The following is a 24,510-nucleotide window of genomic DNA, read 5'->3' on the forward strand; positions in this document are numbered from 1 at the left end:
CTTTTTTTCCTAAAATGCTTACAGCATAAATACCCATTGTCATGGTTTAACCCCAGCCAACAGCTAAGCACCACACAGCTGTTCACTCACTCCCCCATGGTGGCATGAGGGAGAGAACAGGAAAAGTGAGAAAACTCATGGGTTGAGACACAGCCACTTTCATGTGTAAAAGCAAAAGCCACACTCAAGCAAGTCATAAATGAACTCATCCACCACTTCCTATGGGCTGACAGCTGTCTGCCAATTCCCAAAGAAAACAGGACTCCATCACGTGTAACTGGGACAACAAATATCATCATTCCAAATATGAATATGCACTCTTCCTCCTTCCCCCAGAATTACATTGAGTTGTGATTCCTTGTGGTAAGGGATTTCCCAGTGGTCAGCTGGCATCAGCTATCCTGGCTGTCCCTCCCTCACAGTTTCTTTTGCACCCACAGCCTACTTGCTGCAGAAGGGTGAGAAGTAGAAAAGGCCTTCAGGCTGTGCAAGCACTGCTCAGCAGTAAAGAAATCACCCCTGAATTAGCAATGCTGTTCCCAGCACAAATCCAAAACACATCCCCATATTAGCTAGTGAAGAAAAGGCTCTCCATCCCAGCTAAAACAAATACATCCCTGCAGCACCTACATGGAAAATACTACATACATGATAAAATTGCTCTCTAGCACGTGTACACACAAGAAGAAATTATCTTCAAAAATTTTAACCAAAGAATTTTCAAAACCCCTATTTCATCTCACTCCACAAAATTAGTTAAAAGGAAAGAGGAAGCAAAGCATGAGAGACCCATTGTGCAATACCAGCAACCAAAAAAAATTTGCATATTCTGCTAAATACTGTCATCCCAAAATGTGTTTGCTAGTCTGGGGATAGCCCTCCTGACAGCAGCTGCATCCTAAATAACCGTGTTTTGAGCAAAGCTCTGCTCTGTCCTGATATAAACAATGAAGGGTTCTACAAGTCATAGAACTCCAAAAAAAACCCACTGACAATATTATCATAACAACACCTCCATTTCACAGCAATTACTTACCCAGATGTTTCCATCCTGGTGATATGGTTTCCAGTTTCTCCCTGTATCGCTGTAGAGCATCCGATATTGAGTGACCCAGTCAGAGCTGCTGTACCTGCCCTGGGTTGCAATAGCACTGATCTGCTTCCTGTTGCCAAAATCCACCTGCAGCCATTGGTAGTGATCACTGTCTGATGGAGACCAACCTCCTGCACCTGTTGGGAAGAAGCAGAAGGGAGATTTAGATGTCAGGCAGTTGCTTTGATGGGAACTCGTTGTGAAGATGCTGATTGCTGGAAGTCAGCCCAGCTGAGAGGAATGGAATATCAAAAAAATTTGAACACATACAAAAGAAATATGAGTTCCCATTAAAAAAAAAAAAAATACAAAAACGGAGAGCAAACTTTAGCACAGGATTTAAGTACATTAAATCTATTGCCCTAATGAAATTTCTTACATAATTATAATGATTTAATGGGATGTCTGCTAATGAATCAATGTCTTTATAATACTTTATAAAACTACCTTTTGCCAAATTATGATTTTTCAAGGGTTGACCTATTTTCCATGATTTCCTTTGCCAGAGGAAATCAATAAAATTTTTTGTATTTTCTATGCCTTTTCAATAACATTTCAAGTTGAAAAGGTAATACAGATATAAAGGGAAGAAATAAGAGCAAGTTCTCTGCTTTATGTTTCACTACAGAGCAAAAACTGAAAGATTTACCAGAAGAATTGAGAAAGGAGAAGGAATTGCAGGGCTAGATTCAGTTTTGATCTGCTGGTTGTACAAGCTGTCACAGATTACATTGGCAGATGCCTTACACAAGTGTTATTGCTCTTTATGGGTCTATGAATTAACTTGACAGTAATAAAATTAATATTCTTCTCAGCCACCAGACTACATTAAACTGTTCTAAATAAGGAAGGCCAGTGATGCATGGATCAATGTAGTATTGAGACATTAATGCAATTTCTTATTCTGAAATAAAAATATTTAGGGGAAATCTGTATTAGGATTCTTCAGAGAATAATAAAATTTCTCAGATAGATATTATAATGATATAGCTATTATAATGGTAAGCATTAGGAAATACATGAAATAAAAAACCTCATCTATCAAAATAGGGAAAAAGTGGAGAATCATTCTCTTTATAATCATAACAGACATTAATACACAGAAAACAAAATGTTTACAGACTTGATGTGATTTACAGGGGTTTTATTTTGCTTTTTAGCTTTGAACAAAATAAATGGCTTGGCACACCATCAAATCATGTAGTCTAGTGCATGGGCCTATTTTTATTGCTTTTAATTTCACTTATAGTCTTCAATTGATGTCACAAGCCTTGCCTGCTTGCCAAACAAGCAACATTGCTATACTGCATCTTATATACTCCCATCATTAGGCGGCAGCATTGCCTCAGTCTTAGACAACCCTAAAACTCATTCAGTTGCTACAGGTGTTAACGTTTGCAGGTGATTGGACATTTTAATGTCATCATATCAACAGGATGATCTGAGGCCTTATATGATTGCCTTTCATTGTAATTAAAAGTGTAGCACTACACCAATGACAAAGAATTTGTGAAATTCTCAAAATTTACAATAGATGCTTTCTCCCTCCTCTACCCAGGAAAACAAATATTGTTGTAATAGCAGAGATGATGTCTTCTCTCCCTATCCTAATATCCTCATTAATCTGACATATCTGTGATTGATGGCAAGCAAAAGATAATAAGTTGGCACTGTACAAAAGCCATCTTGGTAAAACAATCCTTTTGTGGCTACCGAAGAAAAATAAGGTTCAAAGGTGAGCATTTTAAATTTTTTTATGAAAGACGAAGTTAAACAGTGAATCACTAAAATTTCCTTCATCAATCCAATTGTTGAAAAAGTGTGACATACTACAATGCTATGAAGGTTAAAATAGACATTGTGGTTTTTACCATAATGCAAGAGAGTTAAAATAAACCAGAAGATTTTGTTAAGCACATTTAAAGGAAAATACTTCAAAGCATAAAAGTAAATAATTTATTTATTTAGTACATTAGTATTATTTAGACAAGACTTTGGCCTTCTGTAATTGATAAACAGTCATTGTAAATTTCAAGTAGGTTTTAAAGAGTCTTCACCTACAAATCCTTTGAAAAGTTTGCAAAATTTAAGTGCTAGCATTCCTTTCCTCCATTGTTTCTTATGTAAGAAGAGTTACAAAGCATTTTTTACATCACGCTTAAGAGAAGTTAAAGAGATGTGACAGTAGTCATATCTAGGCCATGAGATGGAAATACTAGTTTTGCAAGACAGACTGCCCTATTAACATTTCTCCCAAGCAAGAGACAAGAATTTTAGTCAATGTTGCAAAGAGCAGCAAACAATATTATCCAATATCTCAGTTTCAGATTTGCCTCCTGGCTTTTCCCTGAAAGCAAAGAAATAAATAGTCCAAAGGATGAAGGAGAAACATGCTGCATAGCAGCTGAATGTGCTGCTGAGCAGATCAGCATGGCAAAGGAATGGTGGTCATCCTGTGCAGGCAGGGCAGCCATCAGCCAGTCATCAGACGCAGCCTGTGAGCATCAATTAAATTTGTCCTCTTCCACTTTGATTCACCAAGCTCTGTAATTTGGGGGAGATGACTACTTTGTTAATTTTGTTGCTGATGCATGTAACCTTTAGTGGTTTGAGAATCCTTTTTTCTCCTACAAAATATTTATTTTCAGGTACACGATATAAATAAGTAAAGAAAATGTTCCTTTACATACAAATTTCCCCACTGTGAAAACTTGAAAACACATGAATTCACGGAAAGAATTTAAATACATTTGTATCTCCATTCAATCTAAGTAGATACAAAAATCTCACATCCCCATAAATGTTCACATGCTCACAGTTCTTCATATCATTAAATATTTTGCTGAAAAAAGCCCTGCTTTTTCATCAGAATTCATAATTTGGTTTGATACTAGATTGGGAATAGAAGAGTTACTGGTAATTACATATTTTGCCTTTTGAAGGAGAGAGGAATTTGGAAATCAAACCTAATTTCTACAATATGTCATTATTTTTGAAATAAACAGAACTTTGTGGCCAGCACATTATGAAAGAATAATGAATTATCTTTAGGGAAGGAGCAAAATAACAGCATGTTAGTAGATTACAGGGAACATTATGTCATACTGAAACTAGAGTAGTGTATTAAAATTGCTGAATAACTTCTATTCAGAGTTGTTATTCAAACCTTGGTGAAAACTGTTAATTCTTAATAGTTTTTGGCTATATCCTGAATTTTATTACATTTATTATTTTTACTTTTTATTATGGCAGAAAAATAGGCGCTAGATAAATATTTTTTCCTACAATGCTCCCTTTATTTCATGAACTGTCTTTTAACAACAAATTGGGCCATATGCAATGAAATCAATAGACTTACAAATTAGAAGGAGATTAGAACTAAAAAATTGTTTTAAAGATACTAAACACACGCATATAATGCAATTTACTTCCCTTAAAAAGGTAAGGAGCATTTATGGAGCTTTTAGGTAATAACGGTGCAATTAATTCAATTGCAAACAACATCTGCTTCCTATTTTTTATTTTTATGCTGTTCCAGAATTTAATGTGATTAAACATATTCACGCAATCAGCAGCCAAAATATTTGACCCAGTGACATGAACCAAGTGAGTCATGAGATACTCTGGTTTATGCCACATAGCACTCTACACCACACACAGGGCAACTCATTTAAACTTGAGCAAGAATGACTGTGCAGGAACTTGTGCCAATAGGGAACTCCAAGTTCAGCAACAGTAAAGTCAGCGCTGAGCACGTGGCCCAAATATCCCCGAGCATCCAAGAAACTTTCCTATGCATAAAAGCCAATAAGTTTAATAAGCACAGCCAGCCTGAGCATATTGCTGGTAAAAGGCAGCTATGAAAGATTTCATGAAGTTTTATTTTCAAAACAAGTAATTTGATCTGCCCCTACTGCAGACCGACCAAACTACTGAAACAAAGACATGACATGCAGAAGACATAAAACTATATTCAAAATGCTAAGAACTTGTAAAAGTGGAAATTGTTAATGATTTTGCACCAAATAAAAATGATTGCTAATGAACAATATTAGCTTCAATACTAATGAAGTTTAAAGGTGTAATTTTTTTAAGTTATGAATATTCCAACACATTTCCGGTTTTTATTGCATTTTATTCCACAAGTTTATTCTGTGGAACAGAAAGCAGCATGGAAAATATAATTTATTTCTGAATGACACATGCACAATATATTTCAAGGAGTATATAGAATTTAAGTCAATGTGGGCCTATTTTTTCATGTATAATTTCTTCCTTTTAATTATATACGTATTTCAGCTCCCTATTCAAAGTTGGGGAGTGAGTTTCCTCCCATTAATTGCACACAAAGACAGCCAACAAGATAAGCTAGCCTTACTTTCTTATCGTTCCCCACAATGAATTGTCAGTAAACAGCAAAGCTGGGGTAAGCTCACAGATTTTATATTTTTATCCAAACTGTCATAGGATCTGTCCGAGTTTACAGATCTATAAGAAGGGGGACGCTGATGATTTTGGAAAGTCTCTTCTGTTTCACTTAGAAATCATTCTTTTGAAAATTTGGGACTTTCATTTCCATTCATGATGAAAACTGGAAACATTAATTTGCATAGGAAGAATCCATTTTTGTTTTAGTCTCACCTGTTCATCACTCCTTACTTCAAATAACAAAATTAAAAATGCCAGTACTGCGGCAAGTCTAGTGTTTTACTCTTTCCAAATCAGTAATAAAAAAGTTTCAATGACATGAATAAAAAAAGAAGAGGATCCTTACTCAGAAATTTAATTAGAAAGCAAATTATAGATGTAAGATGTAGGTTTTGGGGTAGTTACAATTCAGGGAATTATTTTATCTAATCATAGAACAATTCTATAGGCTTTCAGCAAGGCAAAAAAATATGCCTTTTTTAATAATTATGTAGCCTGAAACATTCCTAGAGCTTGAATCATCTTATTTTTATGGGAAAACCACAACATAATCTTTCAATGAGAAATAGCACTTTCTAGGTCACTGCCATAGCATGAAATCAATACTGTTTGACACCTTGCTATTTTCCAAGACATTGCTTGTCATTCTGCTACATAAAAGATAAATCAAGACAAAAAAGAAATCTTTGAAATACTGAGATCATTCATTTACTGAACTTCAGAGAAAATATGGGCAGCCATTTTCTACAGTACCTAGAAAACAATATGAGAGACCCAAACTCCTAAATGGCATGAATCCACCTGCACTCTTTGTCACTATTGCAGTTAAGCAGGACGTCAGTGGAGGTTTTCATTTTTGCCTTGTCTTCCTCTCTCCATTGTATAATAGATAAAGACATTACACAGAGAAAATAAAATGCTCCCAGCTGTGAGACCCCCAACAAAGGAAGGATGATGAACTATTGGAAAAAGCCCAGAGGAAGTCACAAGATGCTCTAAGGGCTGGAGCACATCTCCCATAAAGACAGGCTGAGAACGTTGGGGTTGTTCAGCCTTGAAAAGAGAAGGCTTTGGGGTGAGCTAATTGTACTCTTGTATACTGCCTGAAGGGAGTATACAAGAAAGACGGAGAAAGACTTTTTCCTAAGGGTGTGTAGTGACAGGACAAGGGGGAATGGCTTCAAACTGAGAGAGAGTAGATTTATGTTAGACATCAGGAAAAAATTCTTTACTGTGAGGCTGGTGAGACACCGCAACAAGTTACCCAGAGAGGCTGTGGATGCCCCATTCCTAGCAGTGTTCAAGGTAAGGTTGAAGAGGGCTTTCTGGTCTGGTCTGGTAGAAGGTATTGAAACTACATGATCTTTAAGGTCCCTTCCAGTCCTGGAACACTACAGTGGGTCCAGTCACACTGGGAAGAGTTACGCTTTTACAGAAATCTTGGATGATTGCAGACTTGCATTTCAAGCTGCTTTGAGGGAGGGTCACATTACCATGTGCTAGGTAGTGTCCTCCAACAAAGACACTTCAGGCCTCTTACAGGGCTTCATTTCTAATTGAAACAATCTTTTCCTTATACTGGCATGGACAAACATTTATTTCTTTATCATAAACAGCATGCATTTGTTTATTTCTTGTATCCATCTGCTGTTCTGGCTAAATTTGGATTTATAATCCATTCCCTATCTTCAGGGTAGGGATTTTCTTTTGCATTTTTGAAAAGCTCTTCTTTTTAGCACATACCAGCAGGGATGCATTTGCAGACGAGACCATGCAAAACATCAGTGATGGGCAAATAATGAACATTCAGCTTCAAGAGAAGCAAAAGTTGATATTTAGAACATAAAAAAATACTGAGAAAGTAGCAGCATGAGAGAAGAAAAGAACAAAAATGACAACTAGATATCTTCTTGTCTAGAATTCACTATTAGAATTTACCCCAAATCAAACCGTATTTACTAGAAACTGGCAAATGACATCCAATCTTTGACCTACTTTTCAACGAGTTAAAAAAGTTTTCTAGAAGGGTGGAAGAAATTAGGAGAGAGTAAGCCCTGAATCTCTAAGTTTATTATAAAATACATCTAATAAATCTCATTTTGCAGGGGTAATACATAGGAAAGATCCAATAATCATTCCTTAAATTAGTCTTCCTTATTAGCAGCTGAAAGATGCAAGCCTATAAAGGGGGTATGGTTTTCATTTTTTAGACTATGTAAAACAACTATTTTTATTCTATTTTCGTGGAGGAGAGTAAGGATCAGCCCTTATTCACTGTAGCAGATATTTATTGAACAATGGTAGACTACTCTTAGAAGACTTGCCTTCTAGTAAAAAAGTAGACAGGCTCCATATATGTAAAAAAATCCCCTAATTATATTTCTTAAAATTATTTCATTTTCATTTAAAAACATGAAAGTTAAAAGTAGAAATAACCCAAGGGATAACAGTAGTTATCAGGATACAGTCCACACAGATCTTTTTTAAAAGAACATTAAAATCAGTATATTATTTTTTAAATCCCAATAGATCTTTCTTACAGTAAATGCAATTAAAATAAATCCCTTGATGTAGTGTCTGCTTCTTAATACCCACTGCTTCCTAGTATATCTTAACTGAGCACACATCACATATGAGGGAATGAACAGTCAATCTGCCCTAAGGAGCAGTGGTGATATCTAACAAAAAATTGATGCAAAAGGATCTCATTGTTGTCATTCACAGTTGTCAGACTCAAAGTAGGGGGAAAAAAGTCAGAAACCTAAGGAGTCTCATATCCTGAATTCACTGTTGGGGAACAAACACTTTGCAGCTTTGGTTATTTTAATGAACACATCACTTTAAACTATGCCTTTCCCATCTGTTCTGCTTTCTAATTACATATGCAAAAAAAGCTCGTTCACAACTGCATCCTAATGGAATCTTAAACAAAACTGGGGCGAGATTTAAATATTCTGTGCACATCATCTGTATTCAAGGCATCAAGCAGCTTCTTCTCCATGAGGTGTTTTCTTGTTTTTTTGGGCAGAAAGTCGAGGCAAGGCAACGGATCACTGCACCCCGGCATACAAATCCCTTGCATAAAAAATAACCACAGTGGCATACAAAAGATGAGGTGGAGAGTAGAGAGATCTCCCTTTCCTCACATCACCTCTGCAAGTACCATGACACAAATCTCTCACTGTATGTTTATGCATTGCAGCACTGGGGTTTTCCTGACAACTCAGGTCATATCCCCAGCAAGAGCTAGCAAGTGTGTAGTTAATGGAGAACAAATACTTCCTCTGCAGTGTCTGTGCTGAGCTATTGAGCCTTGATTCATAGCTTGTTATCCAAGATTTTAGTGCTGGCCAGATCACAAATAGTAACTGACCTTGATTGAATAGCATTCATATCACTTTAAAATACAAATACAAGCTCATTATGACAGTTTCTTGCATCTGCTGTGATCCTTCCTTAGTAGAGATGTCAGAAAAAGAGGAATTAAGGTATCCTAGCACCTGATTTATAACATTTCAATAGCAATGAGAAGCCTAAACACTTTAGTCACCTAAGTCATCTCCTTTTTCCATTAGTTGAGCCCACAAATTGACGGTAGCCAAAGCTGAATTACTGAAAGTTATATCATGGTGTTCTAGCTTATCTCGATTAATATTTTTCCCTCAAATTATTGCACATGAAAAATGATTAAATGATGCAATTCTTGCTTACATATCTTGTTCTGTGACAAGTCTTCAGCCATAAAAGAAAAGCTAAACCTCCAGTCTTCCAGATACTTGCTGCGTGAGATCCTATAGGGAACATATTTTCTGCTTCAGTATATACCAGTGGTGTTCCTGTGAAGTGCAAGCAACACTAGTGAAATGCTCTCTGTGAACAAGTAGAAGCCACATGATTACTTCATTCTACTCACTGTCTGTTTTCTATCTATGTTTTTTAACTGCAATTCTCCAGGTCTGTTTCTCTGACAAAAAAAATCTCCCTTGAAATTCCCTGCTTGTGGTGTACTCCCTCCAGGTCTTTCAGGACCTTCAAGAGTCTGAGCCCAGCAAGTAGAAAAAAAAAAACAAACTACTGGGCTCCTGACATTAAATAAAGTAGTTCTGAAGTCCAGCTCCCTTAATGATTATCAACAGTCAAACTTTGCTGGCTGCTACTGATGTTTGCAACACCCACTTGGGCTCAGCTCCTGGGCTGCTGCAGAATCTGAAGACTGCACACTTTTTCCTCTGTTACTTTTTTTATATTTCTACCAGTTTGTTTTTTGTAGTGCTGTTGGTGTGGTTTGGGATTTTTAGTTTGCTGGTTTTTATAAGGTTCTTCTTCTGAGATTGGCAAGAAAAAATCCATTCAGGAATATATTCAGGCCAAAGTCTCTTCCCTAGTGTTTCCTATCCAGGCTAAACCTGATTTTCCTCTATACACTTTAACATCTGCTCAAAATTTCAAACCTGAATTCCCATTTTACAGGAATTTATGCGAATCTGGTCTCAACCCAAATGGTGGTGATTTCTCAACGATCAAAATTGTTAATAAAGCAGTCTGAAATATTCTTTCCTTCTGGAGTGGCAAAATTACTGTGCATTTTTATAATTTACCACAAAAAGTTATAAGTCAAGCTAATGAATTTTCCTAAAGAGGAGCAAAATTACTGAAAGTAAAAAGTTAAATCAGACATTTCAACTGAAAATTTTTGAATAGCCAGAAACAGTTTTGTGAGACTTTTCCGTGTGCAAATTTCCTAGAAAATTAACAGTTAGAGGGAGATATACTACTCTCTTATTTGTGTCAATGTGGTATTGACCCAATCCTGAGTAAAGACAGGACTCATCCTTAGCTGCCTCATTGCATAGACACTGTTTCCAAGTGTTTCTGCACACCATACCTTGCTCAAGATATCACAGGAGCTCTGATAGCACCAGTGCCATACATGAAGATAAGCTACCAATGCTCAATCTGTCCTAGTACATGCATTTAATTCTTCTGCCTTTCTTCAGCAAGCAGGAGCATAGAATTGTGAAATATTGAGACATGACTTTTGAAAGCTAATATACAGATGATTCAAGGCGTTTGTGGCATTTTCTGTTTTAGCAAAGTTAAAAGATAATTATATTTTTCTTTGATGCATCTATTGCTAGCAGTACCCGAAATCCTTATCTGTTCTCTCCATTAAGAAAATATATTCTATTTTTAAAAATTACTGCGTACTGCATCCATTTTGGTGATGAAAGCTCATATTATGCCTTTTTTTTTGCTAATAGCAAAACATTTATTGATATCATATGCAGAGTTGCAACAACATCAGAGGAACAATTTTCTTCTTTATTTTAATTTGCAAAATAATATGTTCATTTCGAGATAGAACTATACCACAGTAGAATTCAACTTTTTAGGGCAGCAATTTGCCTGAAGTCTATGGTAAACTTCTAATAAACAATGAGGATTCCCTAATGAGTTTATACTCCTTGAAGCCAAAACATAGCACTGTATACAAAAATCATTATAATCATGTGAGAATATACAAGGGGGAGAAAAAGCCAGCAAAAAAGTTATAACACTAATAAAAGTATCAGTGTTCTTATCAGTGGCATCAAATGTTAATTTACTCTCATGGGATTAACTAATCTGATACATTTTAGACACTAATCAGGGTAAGAAATTCTGGTAGGATTTTTATCCAATATAAATTAATGAGAACTCAAAGTTCATTCAGCAGAGCATTTCAAAAATTACAGTACAATAAATTAAGAGCCCCAAATGCACACTTCAACTCTTCTTTTTTAAATTTTACCCCACAGAAGGGACGAGAATATGGAAATGTTGGCTTTACAGTAGGAGGGTTCAACATACATAGTCTGGGGGAGGATTCAGAGCAGGATTTAACTTCAGGTGTCCTAAATCAATCCCACTTCTCCCCCTGCCTCTGTTAGCCCTCTAACACTCTTAGGAAGACATGGCTCCCTAGGCAGAAATTAATCTCTCTGCTGCTTCCACACTCTTCATTCAGGCTCTTCAGGCTACAGATTAAAATACTTGTTGTGAATGTGGTTTTTTTTTCAACACTGTCAGTCAAGACTCAACGCTGCTGAGAAGAAAAAGGAACTTTTGCATGTTTGGACTAACTGAATATTCCCACTCCCCCAATAAAAGGAAAAAAAATCCCACCACCTCAAACAGCTAGAGTGCAGATTGGACCTAGGTGATTTCTGTTGGTATTGAGCTGCAGTTGACAGATTAAGAAACAGCCACAGCTACAAAAAAAAGGTATTCAAGACAGAAGCTAACTTGGCAGGAGCAATGCCCAGGCAAGAAAAGACCTAATTGAGGACAAAAATAACTTTAGTTTGTGTGCATGTATGCTGCTGTAACACACCATTTGCCTCACAAAGACGACTGAGAAAATAAACAGCACTCTGAAACTTTCTGAGGAATACTGTATTCCTAAAGCTAGTAATTTCTCCTACTTTACCATAAATGCACAACCAAAAGTTTCATCCCCACAGAGCTTGCTGCTCTGACCTTACAGAAGTTACATCATTCTTGTCTTGAATAAAGTTCATGTTTTTCCTGAAACAAGCAAGTCTTACTAACAGTCTTCAAGAAAATTTCCATCTGCTGAGCCTGGTCAAGGAAAGAGTACTTCAGCTTAAACTAAATTATCCAGGAACATCCGTGCAACTGTAAGAAAGTTTTTTCATGCTCTCCTGATTCACTTTTATATTGAAGAAAGCCACTTATCACGAACAGTTAGTGTTTCTCTTCTTCCAGTTACATGGATATGATTCCTACTGAAGACAGAGGGATTTTCCTTATGGCAGAAGCCCAGGAAATAAGTATGCAGTAAGAGCTTCTAAGCACTAAAGTAGGTAAATCACTACTTCTGTAAAAATTGAATCCTATGATTATTGTGCTATAAAAATGTTAAACAGGCAAAACCACATGGCTTAAGAAGAGAAAGCAAGATATGATAATTTTATCTATTATGGTTAGAATATAGATTTAAATACTGGTTTTTTTGAAAAGAATGAAAGAGAAAAAATATGTGCTATTAGTTGTGGGTTTAAAAGCGTCTTATCCCAATATTTAGCTTCTGATTTGGCCATGTTAATTAATCATCAAAAAAATCAGAGTCACAAGATCTAGCCAATGCTTATGAAGACAGTGCAATTAGTTTTCTTTTTTTTTTTTTTATTACTATAATGAATTTATTTTTTGTTATTACAAGAACCAAAGTATTATTTGGAGCACAGAAGTTTTATTTGCTATAGATTTTACAAAGCAAATTTGTCACAAATCCTACTCCAGTAAAAAATGTATGTCTAACATATATTAATTTGATCTATCAAAATGTATAATATATCCTCAAGTTATTCCTGACACACTCCAGAAAACTGGGTTGGCTGCATCCCACTGTGCCTCCCTTCCAGCAGGTGTCAGAGATTAAAGTTTTGCATGAGAATGAAGGTACCCAACCTGGAGATGTTCTTAATTTGCTCAAAGAATATGGCACCCACTTTCTCATTCTAATTTCGTGGATTGTAATACTTTCCTGCCAAAACTTTACCCCTCACCAGCTTGTCCTTGGACCTTGACACACAACGTCTCAATGACAGGCCCAGCTCTATTTTCCCAGGCTGTGCGCATTTGTGTGCATCACTCAAGAGTTATCTCTTTGCTCTCTTTTTCTCCTCCTGATGTCTCCTGTTTTTGAAGCTTTTGTTTTCCAACTCCAGACACCACTTTCCCATTCAAGTGGGGGTCGTAATTTTTCTGTGCTACCCTAAATGCACTGGAGGAGGCCAAAAAGGGAGGGAACTGGAACATTCATACTGTGAGAAGAGACCAGGCCTTGTTCAGCCTTGAAAATAGATGAGATGAGGAAATATTGTATGATCCAACTGTCTTACATAGGCTAAAGTATTTCACATTATTAAGATCATAAAGGAAGAGCCCTTCTCCCTAAAAGCTTTCCTATTCTCCTTAAATAAGAACCCCAAACCTATAGGGGCTCGAATCTTTCCTGAAATTCTCTTCCTAAATTTGCCAAGCTAGGTAATATTTCTGCTCTAGAAAACAACTCACTAATAAATTCTCACGATTTTGCACACTTGCTTTTTTAAATTTACCTAAACAAAATATCTCTCTATTGCATAATCATTACTAGTAACTATTATCTGCATCAGGATAATACATTGATTTTCCATATGAGATTGACCTCTGCTTATTCGTCATATCACTTTATAAATGATTTCTTTAAAATTTTTGATGTTTGGGAAATCTTACTGCCATAGAAGTGGACTTCAATTTTCTTATTTTCCTGCCTGAAATCTCATGGTCAAAAAATCTCCTTTTTTTTTTCTGAATAGATACTTTAGAAAAGTAATAGGGTTGCCCCATAAAACCCCCAAAAATACTCAAAGACCCCCATAAGCTCCTGGAGACTGAGAAAGAAAGAATTTCTTTAATTCGTTCTCAAAAAAAAAAGTAGAAACGAGCACAAAAAGAGCAGAAAATCAGCAAATTGGCTTTCAAACTCTTGTCTTGTAAAGGAAGTTACGGATTTGAAGAAGAAAAGTGCTAGTGTTTTAAAAGCAAAGTTTATCACAAAACAATTACCAATGGTTAAACAATGAAGTCAGTGATGGGACTAGAAAATGTCCCGTCATATCCCAAAAGGGACTAGAAAATATGTCATCTTCCTTCAGCTGTCATTTTCTTGCTTAAGTGCAAAAATACTCACAAAAATAAGAGCTGGTTCAGCTTGCCCTATAACATGCAACTCCATTTTGCTATCTTTATCAATATTCTGCTACAAGGTCTAAAATTCTGAATATTGTGCTTACAGCTCATTGTACTGAGCAGTGTCAGTATTTGAACAATGACCTTAGAGGAGACACAAGCGCATCTGGTGGAATCAGACAATGAGATCAGCAACATGCAATATCAAGTGTGGGGTTTACAAACTCACTTAAAAATCTGAAAGCCAAGATAACTGTGATTCAATAGCCTTCATCAAAGATCAAGAAGAAAAAAAACCCCTATACTTGATTCTTAATCAGCAAAACAATGTGAAGTATTCTGGACACAATATTCTTCAGGGTCTAAGGTTTCTACCCATCTTTATTTACAGACTTGAAGTTCTCAGTTACATCTCTCCTAGCACAATGCATGTTTGGATCCAGGCTACATTTTAACATTCCTAGCTGTTATTACAAAACTCCTCGAATCCAGAGTAACTGAAATAGTTTTAGTTACCACCAGTTTTCTCCTGCTTTGTACAACTTTGCCTGACAAATTCATGTTTAAGGCTAGCATTGTCACACACCATGGAAAAATGATCTAAAACAGTAGCTTGTGTCACGTCAACACCCCTGGAGCTACGCTCATCTGCTGAAGGATTACATGCAAGTCAGAACATATTGTGTTGCACTCTATCATGCCAAATCTGCAGTGACAAGTTTCTTCAACACTAAAGCTGAGTTTCTGAAGTGACAAGCCTCAGGAATCGAGCATCTGCAAAATCTCCATGTGCGTTCCAGAATTCCACAAACACAACAATTTTTATTAAACATTTTTTAATCAGGCTGGTGAACACTGCACACTGTCACGAACTTAACAATGCTTCCGCCACAGCCATCAGCTTTTTAATGTGTTACAACCTTTAAAAAAAGTTTCTTGATGATCTGTACCTTTATGATGTGATGCCACTTTCCATTAGCCATGAATAACTGCTGATGTAATTTGAGGTCATGGAAATGGTTGTGACCCAGAAGGTACCAATATTGCAATACTGGTATTTACTTATCTTTTTTGGTGAAGTTAAATTACCATCCAACATCAAATGTAAACAAGCTGCTAAAATATTCTCACGTGTGAAAGAATCCTTCCCATGTGGACAAGCTTTGTGAAAAAGTAAAAGTCCTTGAGCTCCTCATCTAGAGAAGGGATTTTGTTTTATGTATCCACAAAGTACAAGTGTCTTTATACACCTTCCCCATCCCCACCCATACTCAAACTTTATTTTGCTATTAAACTGAATTACTGGGCAGTTCTGGGGGTTTTAATTGACTGTGTCAAATCACCAACAATGACCAAAAAAAGTTCATGAAAAAAATCCTTCTTTTTATAGGGAGATAATTGTTATAAAATGTTAGCTTCATCATTTGGAGTTTACCTCTTTTATTTGGCATGAGCTCTTTCAAAGGAATTCTTCGATAAATTGGTGAACTTCATTTTACAGCTTTATCTGTCTATCTAGCAAAGGAAATTTGATGCGCAGATGCTCAACTCTATATTGTAGAAGCACATTATATACTTTCAAGCAAACATAGTTAAAAAGAACAATATAATCCCTCTGGGAATAAAAAGAAATCAAATGCAGACATGGTACATTAGCTTAATAAAATCCAGGAAAGGCATTTACGAACTCTCTGGCCTGAGGGTCCCTTTAGGAACAAACACAAATGATCCTGTTTTTTACATAATCTTCCTTCTCTAGCACTATCTGCAGTGCAATGCATCCTTTCAATTTGAAGCAGACAGTGCTGTGACAGCTACACTTTAAAGAGTGTCCTAATTTGTTGAGAGCAGTTTTCTCAATTAGCTCTGTAGCCACTGCATATCAATGTAGCTTTGTTTGAGCAGATCTGAATGCATGCTATTCCTAACTTATGTTTTCCATGTAAATTCTAAGGAAAAAAGACCGACACACTGTCCATTAACACTGAGAACACAACGGGATTTCTGTTCTAGACTTGCCTGGAAAATTAATGAAATTTAGGGGCTCAGTTTTCCAATATACCTTTACAAATCTATCTTTTCTCCTCTTTACAATTTCATATAATCATCTACAGTTTAGCTCATTCCTATTCAATTTGCCAGAACACTTAAAAAATTTTTCATCTTTAAAATCTTTAGTTTTCCTTTGTGTGGAGTAGGAAGTGGAGCATATTTTAAATATAATTTTGTCAGAAAGTTGCATATACCAATTATTTAAAACTCTGTCAATATTTACTAATACTACTACTATTAATCAACATCAAAACTAAATCTAGGCATAATTGTTTGAATTAAGTCTTTTATAGACTCCACATTCAATGCATTTGAAAATATTTGCTTTGGTTAGTAATGCTGATAGTTTAAAATCATCCATAAAAACAGCCTATATTATATTTCCAGTTATTTTCCATATCTCCAGTATAACCATCTATTTTAAATTATGCTCTCAGCATCTTTTAGGACACTATTATGGGTTTTGTAGATTTCTGTATTATAAGATAGAATTAACAACATTTTTCTTATACACAAGGAAGAAGCAGTATACCACCTCTGCTGGGCAAAGGCTTTCTGAAAAATACTAAGAATGAGCTCCCAGTGTTATGAAAAAATAATGCCTATATTTAATTGAAAATTTTGGAAATAAACCAGTCAATTTTAAACTGTTATAGATAATAAACTACATAATTAAATTGATTTCTGTATATACATTCTAGGACCTTGACAGAAGGCTGAAATCTCACAATGCTTTTTGTTACTCTGATCAGAAGCATCCTGCTCCTTAGCTGTAATGCTTAGACTTCTTTAGAGCTCTTAGGGCAAATTTGCAAGATAAAAGCCATGATTACAGCCTTCAATTTACTTGCTTGTAATGTGATATATGGCAAGTCTCTGAAATAGTTGTAAGCACTTTTATAGCTAAGCATTCAGCTGTGTTTCATGAGGCATGTTAGACTATGGAGACAATCTATTTTTGCTGTTATGCACTAGCTAAAAAAGTGGCAACCTTCTAAACAAGAAAAAGAAAAGCTTGTCATTGACAAAGGCCTTAAAATGAGTAAAACTTCTCTTTTCAGGGAATAGAAGATGGAGAGAAAAGGGGACAGCTCTTTTCAAGTGATGAGAAATGATACAGCTTAATGATTCTGATAACATCCAATGCTCTTGTCAAACCAAAGCATTATTTTATGTCGTTTTCTTATCTCTGCTATCTTAGGAATTTGTTTGTACTTTTAACTTTATAATCCCAATTCTTATTTTTCAATAAGCTCTGGAGCTATGCCAATACGTTAAATCAATTTATTTTGAGGTCTCTCCTGCCTTTTTTCCTATTTGCCATCAACTTCCCCTGTTCTTTCAAACTTCCTTGCCTTTGTAGATGAGTCTGAGAGGCTGAAAGTGTTGCAATCATCCATAAAATTGGATAAGCCTGTAGATTTCCCCAGCAAACCCTGCCATTGTGACTCCAGCCTCATGGAGGGACTAGCTGTAAGGGAACAAGATAAGAGCACAGGAATTGCCATATCACACCCAGTGAGCTGGCAAACTAGCAGCTTTTTCTCAAAGGGTGCCCATTACCACCTATTTATAAGCAAGGTGCTCCAGCCTTTGCTCCAACTGCAGAAAAGACATTCCCTGGGAATGGCTCAACACAATTCCTTAATTAAAATCTAGTGGAAACTTGAGAACCAAAATGTTGAAAAGCAATTTTTGCCAATAGCTACCCAGTTTTTGGTGTCCCTGCTTTGATCTCCAGGTATAGAACTTCTTTCCATGAGCTTTTGGACATGGCTCGCAGAACAGCCATTGCTGGTCAATGTGTTGGTTACTGCCTCGGCTGAATTACACATTATTTGCTGTTTCAAGAGAGAAAATAGCTAAAGCATATCACCACTGTGCTTCATATCATATATTCCATGCATAATATACAGAATTTGGCTTTGCCTAGAAACTAGAAGTTTATTAAAGCAACTTTTAGAGGTTGCTCATAATAATTAGACTCGCAATTAGCAGCTTCTCTGATCTCTCAAAACCTTATATTTTTAAACTTAGTATTCAACTTTTTCTTCTTGATAGCTGAGCACCACTTTGGCCCAATTTAGAAACTAGTTAATCACAATTATAAAAGAAAGAACATCTCCCTCTCCTTGAAAAAAAAAAAATCCCACCTGGAAACTAATATGTATAAGAAACAATCACCTTAATGTATTCAAAAAATTTATGGGAGATGTTCCTGACCGGCTTCTACAGTCAGCAAAACAAATATTCCAGCACTGGCTTTTGTTGGGAATTTTATTCTCTACTGTAGAAACAACTTCTTGATACTGAAGAAAGCAAAGTAGTTCAAGTACCATCTCCCACTCTATATATCAAACATTTTGACTTGTTTATTAAAGGAAAAATCCAGTTTCTAACATGTTCTACATTCTGCAGAATGTCAGCTGAAGTTGTCTCAATACAGCACTGCGCAATATCCAAGCTCTCCACCTCAGCTAAAGCACACTGTCTTGTTTCACGAAGTAATAATTCTGTTTACTTATCTTTTTACCACATTGAGTAATGTGGTAAAAAGATAAATAAACTGATTATTCCTTCAAAACTGAGTCATCATAACATCATCCAGTCTATACTAGCAAAAACAAGGAAGACAGGGATACCTATAAGTTAACTTATTCCTGATCTATAAATATTATGTAATTATAGACATGATCAAGTGCCTATTTTTAAATACCAGAGGACCCTTTGATCCTTACAAAAATCAAATAATTTCTGACAACTTTCTTAACTAAAGCAAAATTAGCTCGCTGGGAGTTGAGATTCTAAAAGCCCAGTAGGAATGCTAAATTTGAGGGTAGTCAATACTGAAAAGCAAAGACATCTAAAAGACAACTTTTCAAAAAGCAGATTTCAAGCAAGCTAGCTTTTAATTCTTTTTCCCCATTGCTTATCACATTATACAGACCCATGATTCACAGCAGAGACAATTTATCTAACACTGAGTCACTTGGAAAATTGACCATTCAAACAAATTTCGTAATAAAGAACATATGTCTGTCCTAAATGAAATAAAAATCTGTCCTAGAAGCAGTCAGAAAAGTTTAGAGCTCTGAAAGAAATTAGTTCATTGCTGATATTCATTTATTTCTTAGCTGGCTGACAAACCCCCAAAGATGTTCAATGTAGAACAATATTTTCCTATGTGAGCTATATAGTAGAGCCAAAAATGGATTATTTCAGAAGACAAAAGCCAGTGCAATAGCAGGAGGAAAGGGATAAATCGCTCTGAACATTTTTTTCTCAGCATTGCTTGGTCCTTAGTTGAACTCCAGCACAACAAATCTTCATGCAGAGAACAGCACAGAAAGTATAACTTTATTTTATCTATAGTTATATCTATGTCTATGTGGTGTTTAAGACTGGATGTGGCTCTTAGTACCATGCTCTAGTTGACAAGGTAGTGCTGGGTCATAGGTTGGACATGATGACATCAAAGGACTTCTGAAACCTAGTTGATTTTGTGATTGTGATCAGGTGACTATAACACTACAAATATATCAACTAAATGTTGATGTAATTAAGAAATTATTTAGTTATGCTGGCACAATTATAAGTGAGAAAAAACAAAGAGAAACCACCAGGACATCTATGTCATGAGATTGGATGCTAAGTCAGACTCTTCCCGATCCTGAGATATTTTTTGTGACTTATATAGTAACTTACATACAGGAAAACAAGTATTAATGTTCCATCTCTGACTGTGTAGCTCAGATTTTCTTGTGAATAATCCCATTGTGAAAGCTGAAACATGAATAATAGCTGCGCTCTCCCATCCTGCAACAAATAGCCTCATTTTATCACATTATTTCTTTTCTCTCCTTCAGCATATAACTGTAGTGGGAGGTTATAATGGTAGCCAAATAGCTCCCACTTCTACCAGCATTTATGCTTGTTTATGACTTATTTGGGAAAGGCAATGCTCGGGCTCAAATGGTCAGAGCAGCAATCTATCAGTTGCACTACACCCATCTGTGTAAGGCAAACCTGTGTTTGGTGTGCAGGAGAGGATGAAACACTCGTAAGCATCTGGCAGGAGACACTGACCTTGGGAAAAGCTGACAGTGCATCTTCTGTACACTCCCCACACATCTTTGCCTTAATTCCAGAGCTCTCTACTCACACAGCTCTGCATATAACTCTGAAGTATTTGCAGATAAAACCAAGTCTAGGATATTTAAACTCAGTCTCTGCTGCTTTTAAGTATATCTCTCTGTCAAAAGAGGTTGGCCAAGTTCTCCTATATTGAGATTTTGGGGTTTTTTAGTTCTGCATGTTCCCACTGTTCTGTGCAAGCAAAGCAGCCCCAATGTTTGAGGAACATGAAGTTTTCCAGCTTGCTTGTTCCATGTGCCAACTCTGGTGCAGACAAGTTCCTTATGAGGCATTGGTTTCAGGGGGCATCTAGCTAAACTCTAATATGGCATTATCATGTATTTTTCAGACACATCTCCATTTTTATTAAGTAATCATTTTAATTCTGTATAGAATCATAGAATAGTTTGGATTAGAAGGGATCTTAAAGATCATAGAGTTCCCAAGCTTCCTGTCATGTTCAGGGACTCCTTTCACTGCTCAGTGCTCCATCCAACCTAGCCTTACACACTTTGGGGATGGGGCATTTGCAACTTCTCTGGGCAACTTGTTCCAATCTCTCACCACCTTCACAGTAAAAAATTTTTCTTTAATATGCAATATAAACATCCCTTCTTTCAGTTTAGAGACATTTCCCCTCTGTTCTGTCATTTTGTACTCTTGTAAAAAGTCCCTCTCTGCCTTTCTTGTAGGCTCCCTTCAGGTACTGGAAGGTTGCTATAGGGTCTCCCCAAAACCTCTTTTTCAAGTTTGATTTCCAGCTTGGTTTAAACCATGGCAGTATTCTGAGCAGAGCGGGAGAGCTAACCAGGTCTGCATTTTCAAGATGAAGCCAGTAAGAACACCAAAAGAAATTTCTGAAGTATTTACTTAATGTACCAATGCTGTTGGAGAAACTGTCAAATTAAACTCTCAAAGTAGTTGAAAGCTCAGAATTTGGCTACTCTGGGGATAAACATCCAGAGCAGCACTGGTACTCTAAGGATATGGGAAAATGATATTTGTATAAATGGATTCAGTCTGGCTTCTCTGTGAGGCTGCCCCCTCTCTGCCACCAGCACAGCCACCTTTCTGCCAAGCCCAGCTGCCCATTAACATCAGAAACAATGAAATAAGCTGATTTTTTTCCTGAAAAAAGCTAGCTGCTCGGTAAAGCCAGGGTGATCTGCTGTCCCCATCCCTGTTCCCTGAGGAAGCTGCCCATTTGCCTTATCTGCTGGGCTTGGAACTGCTACCTCTGCAAATGATCGCTGTAAGAAAAAAATTATAGAATTGGAGAGCACAGAGTTATTTTTTTCCCTCCTCTCCATCTACACATGTATGAAATAAGCCAATTAGGTATTCTGAACACTTTAATTAACAAATTAGTTATGAACTGGAAAAAACTGTCATGCTTTCTGTATTCATTGGGCTATGGCAAATTAACATAAGCTAATGATGCCTTTTTTAATGCAATTACTTGAGCTTCACTCTCTATAGACTTTGTTTCTTGGATTGGGTTTGGAATTAAAAGGCTGATGTCTTTCCTTTCTAAACTCATTTTTTCAACACAGGAGTCTGTCCTGGATATACACTGGTACTTTTCTTTCCTCTTTGTGATGCTTCTTTTTCCTGCACCTTCACAAAATTCGCTATTTTCTTGCCATAAATATTTTAATGTTTTTTCAGAGCTAGTGCAAATATTTTTGTCTTTTTTAAGAACTATTTCTACATCTAATAGGTATTTGTGAAAAATATTCCATTAGGCCAGATTGTTAAAGCACAGAAAACAACTTCTGACATCAACCAAGTGGCAATCACAGTCGCCTTCAAAAGGGGGATATAAGTGTTTGTGGAGCTGAGGTGGGTTGAGGGTCACATTACAAATCAAAGTGGGGTGCATAACTGTTTAGTTAAAGGTGAAGAATAAATAAAACTGACTATAAGGTAGGATGTGAAGCAGATAAAGACAGAAAATTTTACATCTTTTTTTGATGCAAATGAGCTGAACACAAATTCTTTGTCAATTTTAAAAGAAAAAAACAAAAAACAAACAAGCCCAGAGATGGAAGTTAATGCTACACAAAAAATTTATTATGAGTAATATCAAAAGGACATGCCACTAATAAAATGAAAAGGTTTTAATTTCCTCTCACAGGTAATAGTGCTCCTAAAGGAGTTATGTCTTGTAATGAATTTTAAAAAATTTAAAAACACAAACAAAACCAAAACCTAAAAACCCTCAACCCACACAGAGACCTCCCCCAATAAAACACATCAATTGCTTGTATTCTCTCTAAAGCATTCCAGAAATATTGTTTATACTGTGTGCAACACAACTAATGCTATAGCCCAGACAAACACGCTTTTTGGGGTCTATTTATAAGTGAACTGATAGAGGCTTATCCTTTTCAACCATAAGTAACTTTCCATATTTTTAACTGGATAATAAATTATTTCATAAATAAGGGCTATCACTTTGTCCTGAATTCTGAAAACCTAGTTTGATCTACACTGTCCATGAGATGGTTTTAGCAAACATACTGAAGTGGACTGTAAAACTTGTGTTTCTCTAAAGCACATATTTACAGAAAGAGAATTGCAGTTCATTTACTTTTAAAAAGGTAACCATATTTTAGTGATTTAGCTCAGCAAGAGCTCTCTTACAGATATACAAAAGCTACTCCCATGATTTTACCAGTTCTCTTATGCTACCTCTGTTCATTACTCTCAGGATCTTGTCTACTTGCAAAAGACAACATATGCTCCAACCTGCACAGTGAAAACTTCCAAACCCCTGCCAACTCCATAACTTTTTCCTAAGTGGGTTTTAGTCAAAATACAATGAGTTGTGTTGTGTAAGGGTATTCTTAACCAGCTAAAAGTTGTTGCTGTCAACACACTGAGATTGCAGTATTTAAGGTGTTGCTCTACAGTGTCCACGCTAACTGTTCATTTGGACAAATGTTAGCTCAGAGGGAGAACCTCCTTACTTTAAGATTCATATCCAAAATAAATTCTTGGCAAGTCCTGTGAAGGTAAAAGCCCAGACTGCTTACACAATCCAGGCTGATGCTAACTGCCCTTCCACTTTCACTATGCCAGAAGGAAAATTACATAAAATCCTACTCGTATTCCATTATACAATAATAATAAGGAATTGGAGAAGTTGTGATATTCATTACAGTATTGGAGACTTTAAAAGTGAACGTAAAAAGAGCCTAGACTAAGTGTCCCTAGAATCCTTCAAAGGCAAGCATTTTAAAATTTATTTTAGTAGAACCATTGCCATAGATCTGATTGACTTACTGGAAACAATCTGGGGAATAAAAGAGCCATATCCCATTATAGATAAATTCTTGCATCTTCCACACAGAAGGCAGAATTTAAGACTCCATTGAGAAAAAAAAAAAAAAAAACAAACAACCTTGTCACAATTACAGCTATGCCAACACTTAAAAATTTTGATGCTTGTTTTATAGTCACATTAATAACTATGGTAACAGGCCAAGGTCAGCACACTGATTAAAAGGTAACCTGAAAGCTTAGATACAAGTTACACAATGGTGCTAGAAAGACTGCTTTTTGAACATCAACTGCTCTACAGATACTTCCTTTCATTTTATGTTATCAATTTCATTGGTAGCATCAGATTCCCTGCTAATACTGGACTTAAAACAGAACCCCTGGGTACCAAATTTCCTCTTTTTTATTCCACTGTGCAAAAGATAATTTCCACATATCCAGAAATTCATTATGACCTTCATACTTTCACTGTCTGCTGGGATTACTTCTGAAGTTCTGAGACTCTACTCAGTTTCAAGCAGCTTCCAATTATATTATATTATATAACATTACATTATGTTGAAATAATGTAGAGTTTCTTCCCTGAATTAAAATGGTATGTGATAGGCAGCATTAATTCTTGTACTAGTGAGAAGTATAGGGTCCAACAGCTTGGGAATCATTAAAAGGAAGATTGAGAATACATTATATCAAACATGTGCTAAGAATCCTTCTTATGATGAGATGCAGTCCCTTGATCCTATTGATGGCAGGTCAAAAGATGTTAGACCTTTTCACCT

The 24,510-nt window shown here is 36.2% G+C and overlaps 1 protein-coding gene across 1 annotated transcript in view; it reads right to left on the reverse strand.

Annotated features, from left to right (window-relative positions):
* The window catches only part of CNTNAP2 (contactin associated protein 2), a 1,020,353-nt gene that overhangs the window by 676,558 nt on the left and 319,285 nt on the right, over positions 1-24,510 (reverse strand). The window contains exon 3 of the mRNA XM_058040331.1: positions 1,037-1,230. Within this exon, the coding sequence (XP_057896314.1) occupies positions 1,037-1,230 (194 nt within the window). The remainder of the gene's footprint in view (positions 1-1,036; positions 1,231-24,510) is intronic.

The sequence above is a fragment of the Melospiza georgiana genome, chromosome 1 (assembly GCF_028018845.1).
Source record: "Melospiza georgiana isolate bMelGeo1 chromosome 1, bMelGeo1.pri, whole genome shotgun sequence".
Classification (NCBI taxonomy): domain Eukaryota; kingdom Metazoa; phylum Chordata; class Aves; order Passeriformes; family Passerellidae; genus Melospiza; species Melospiza georgiana.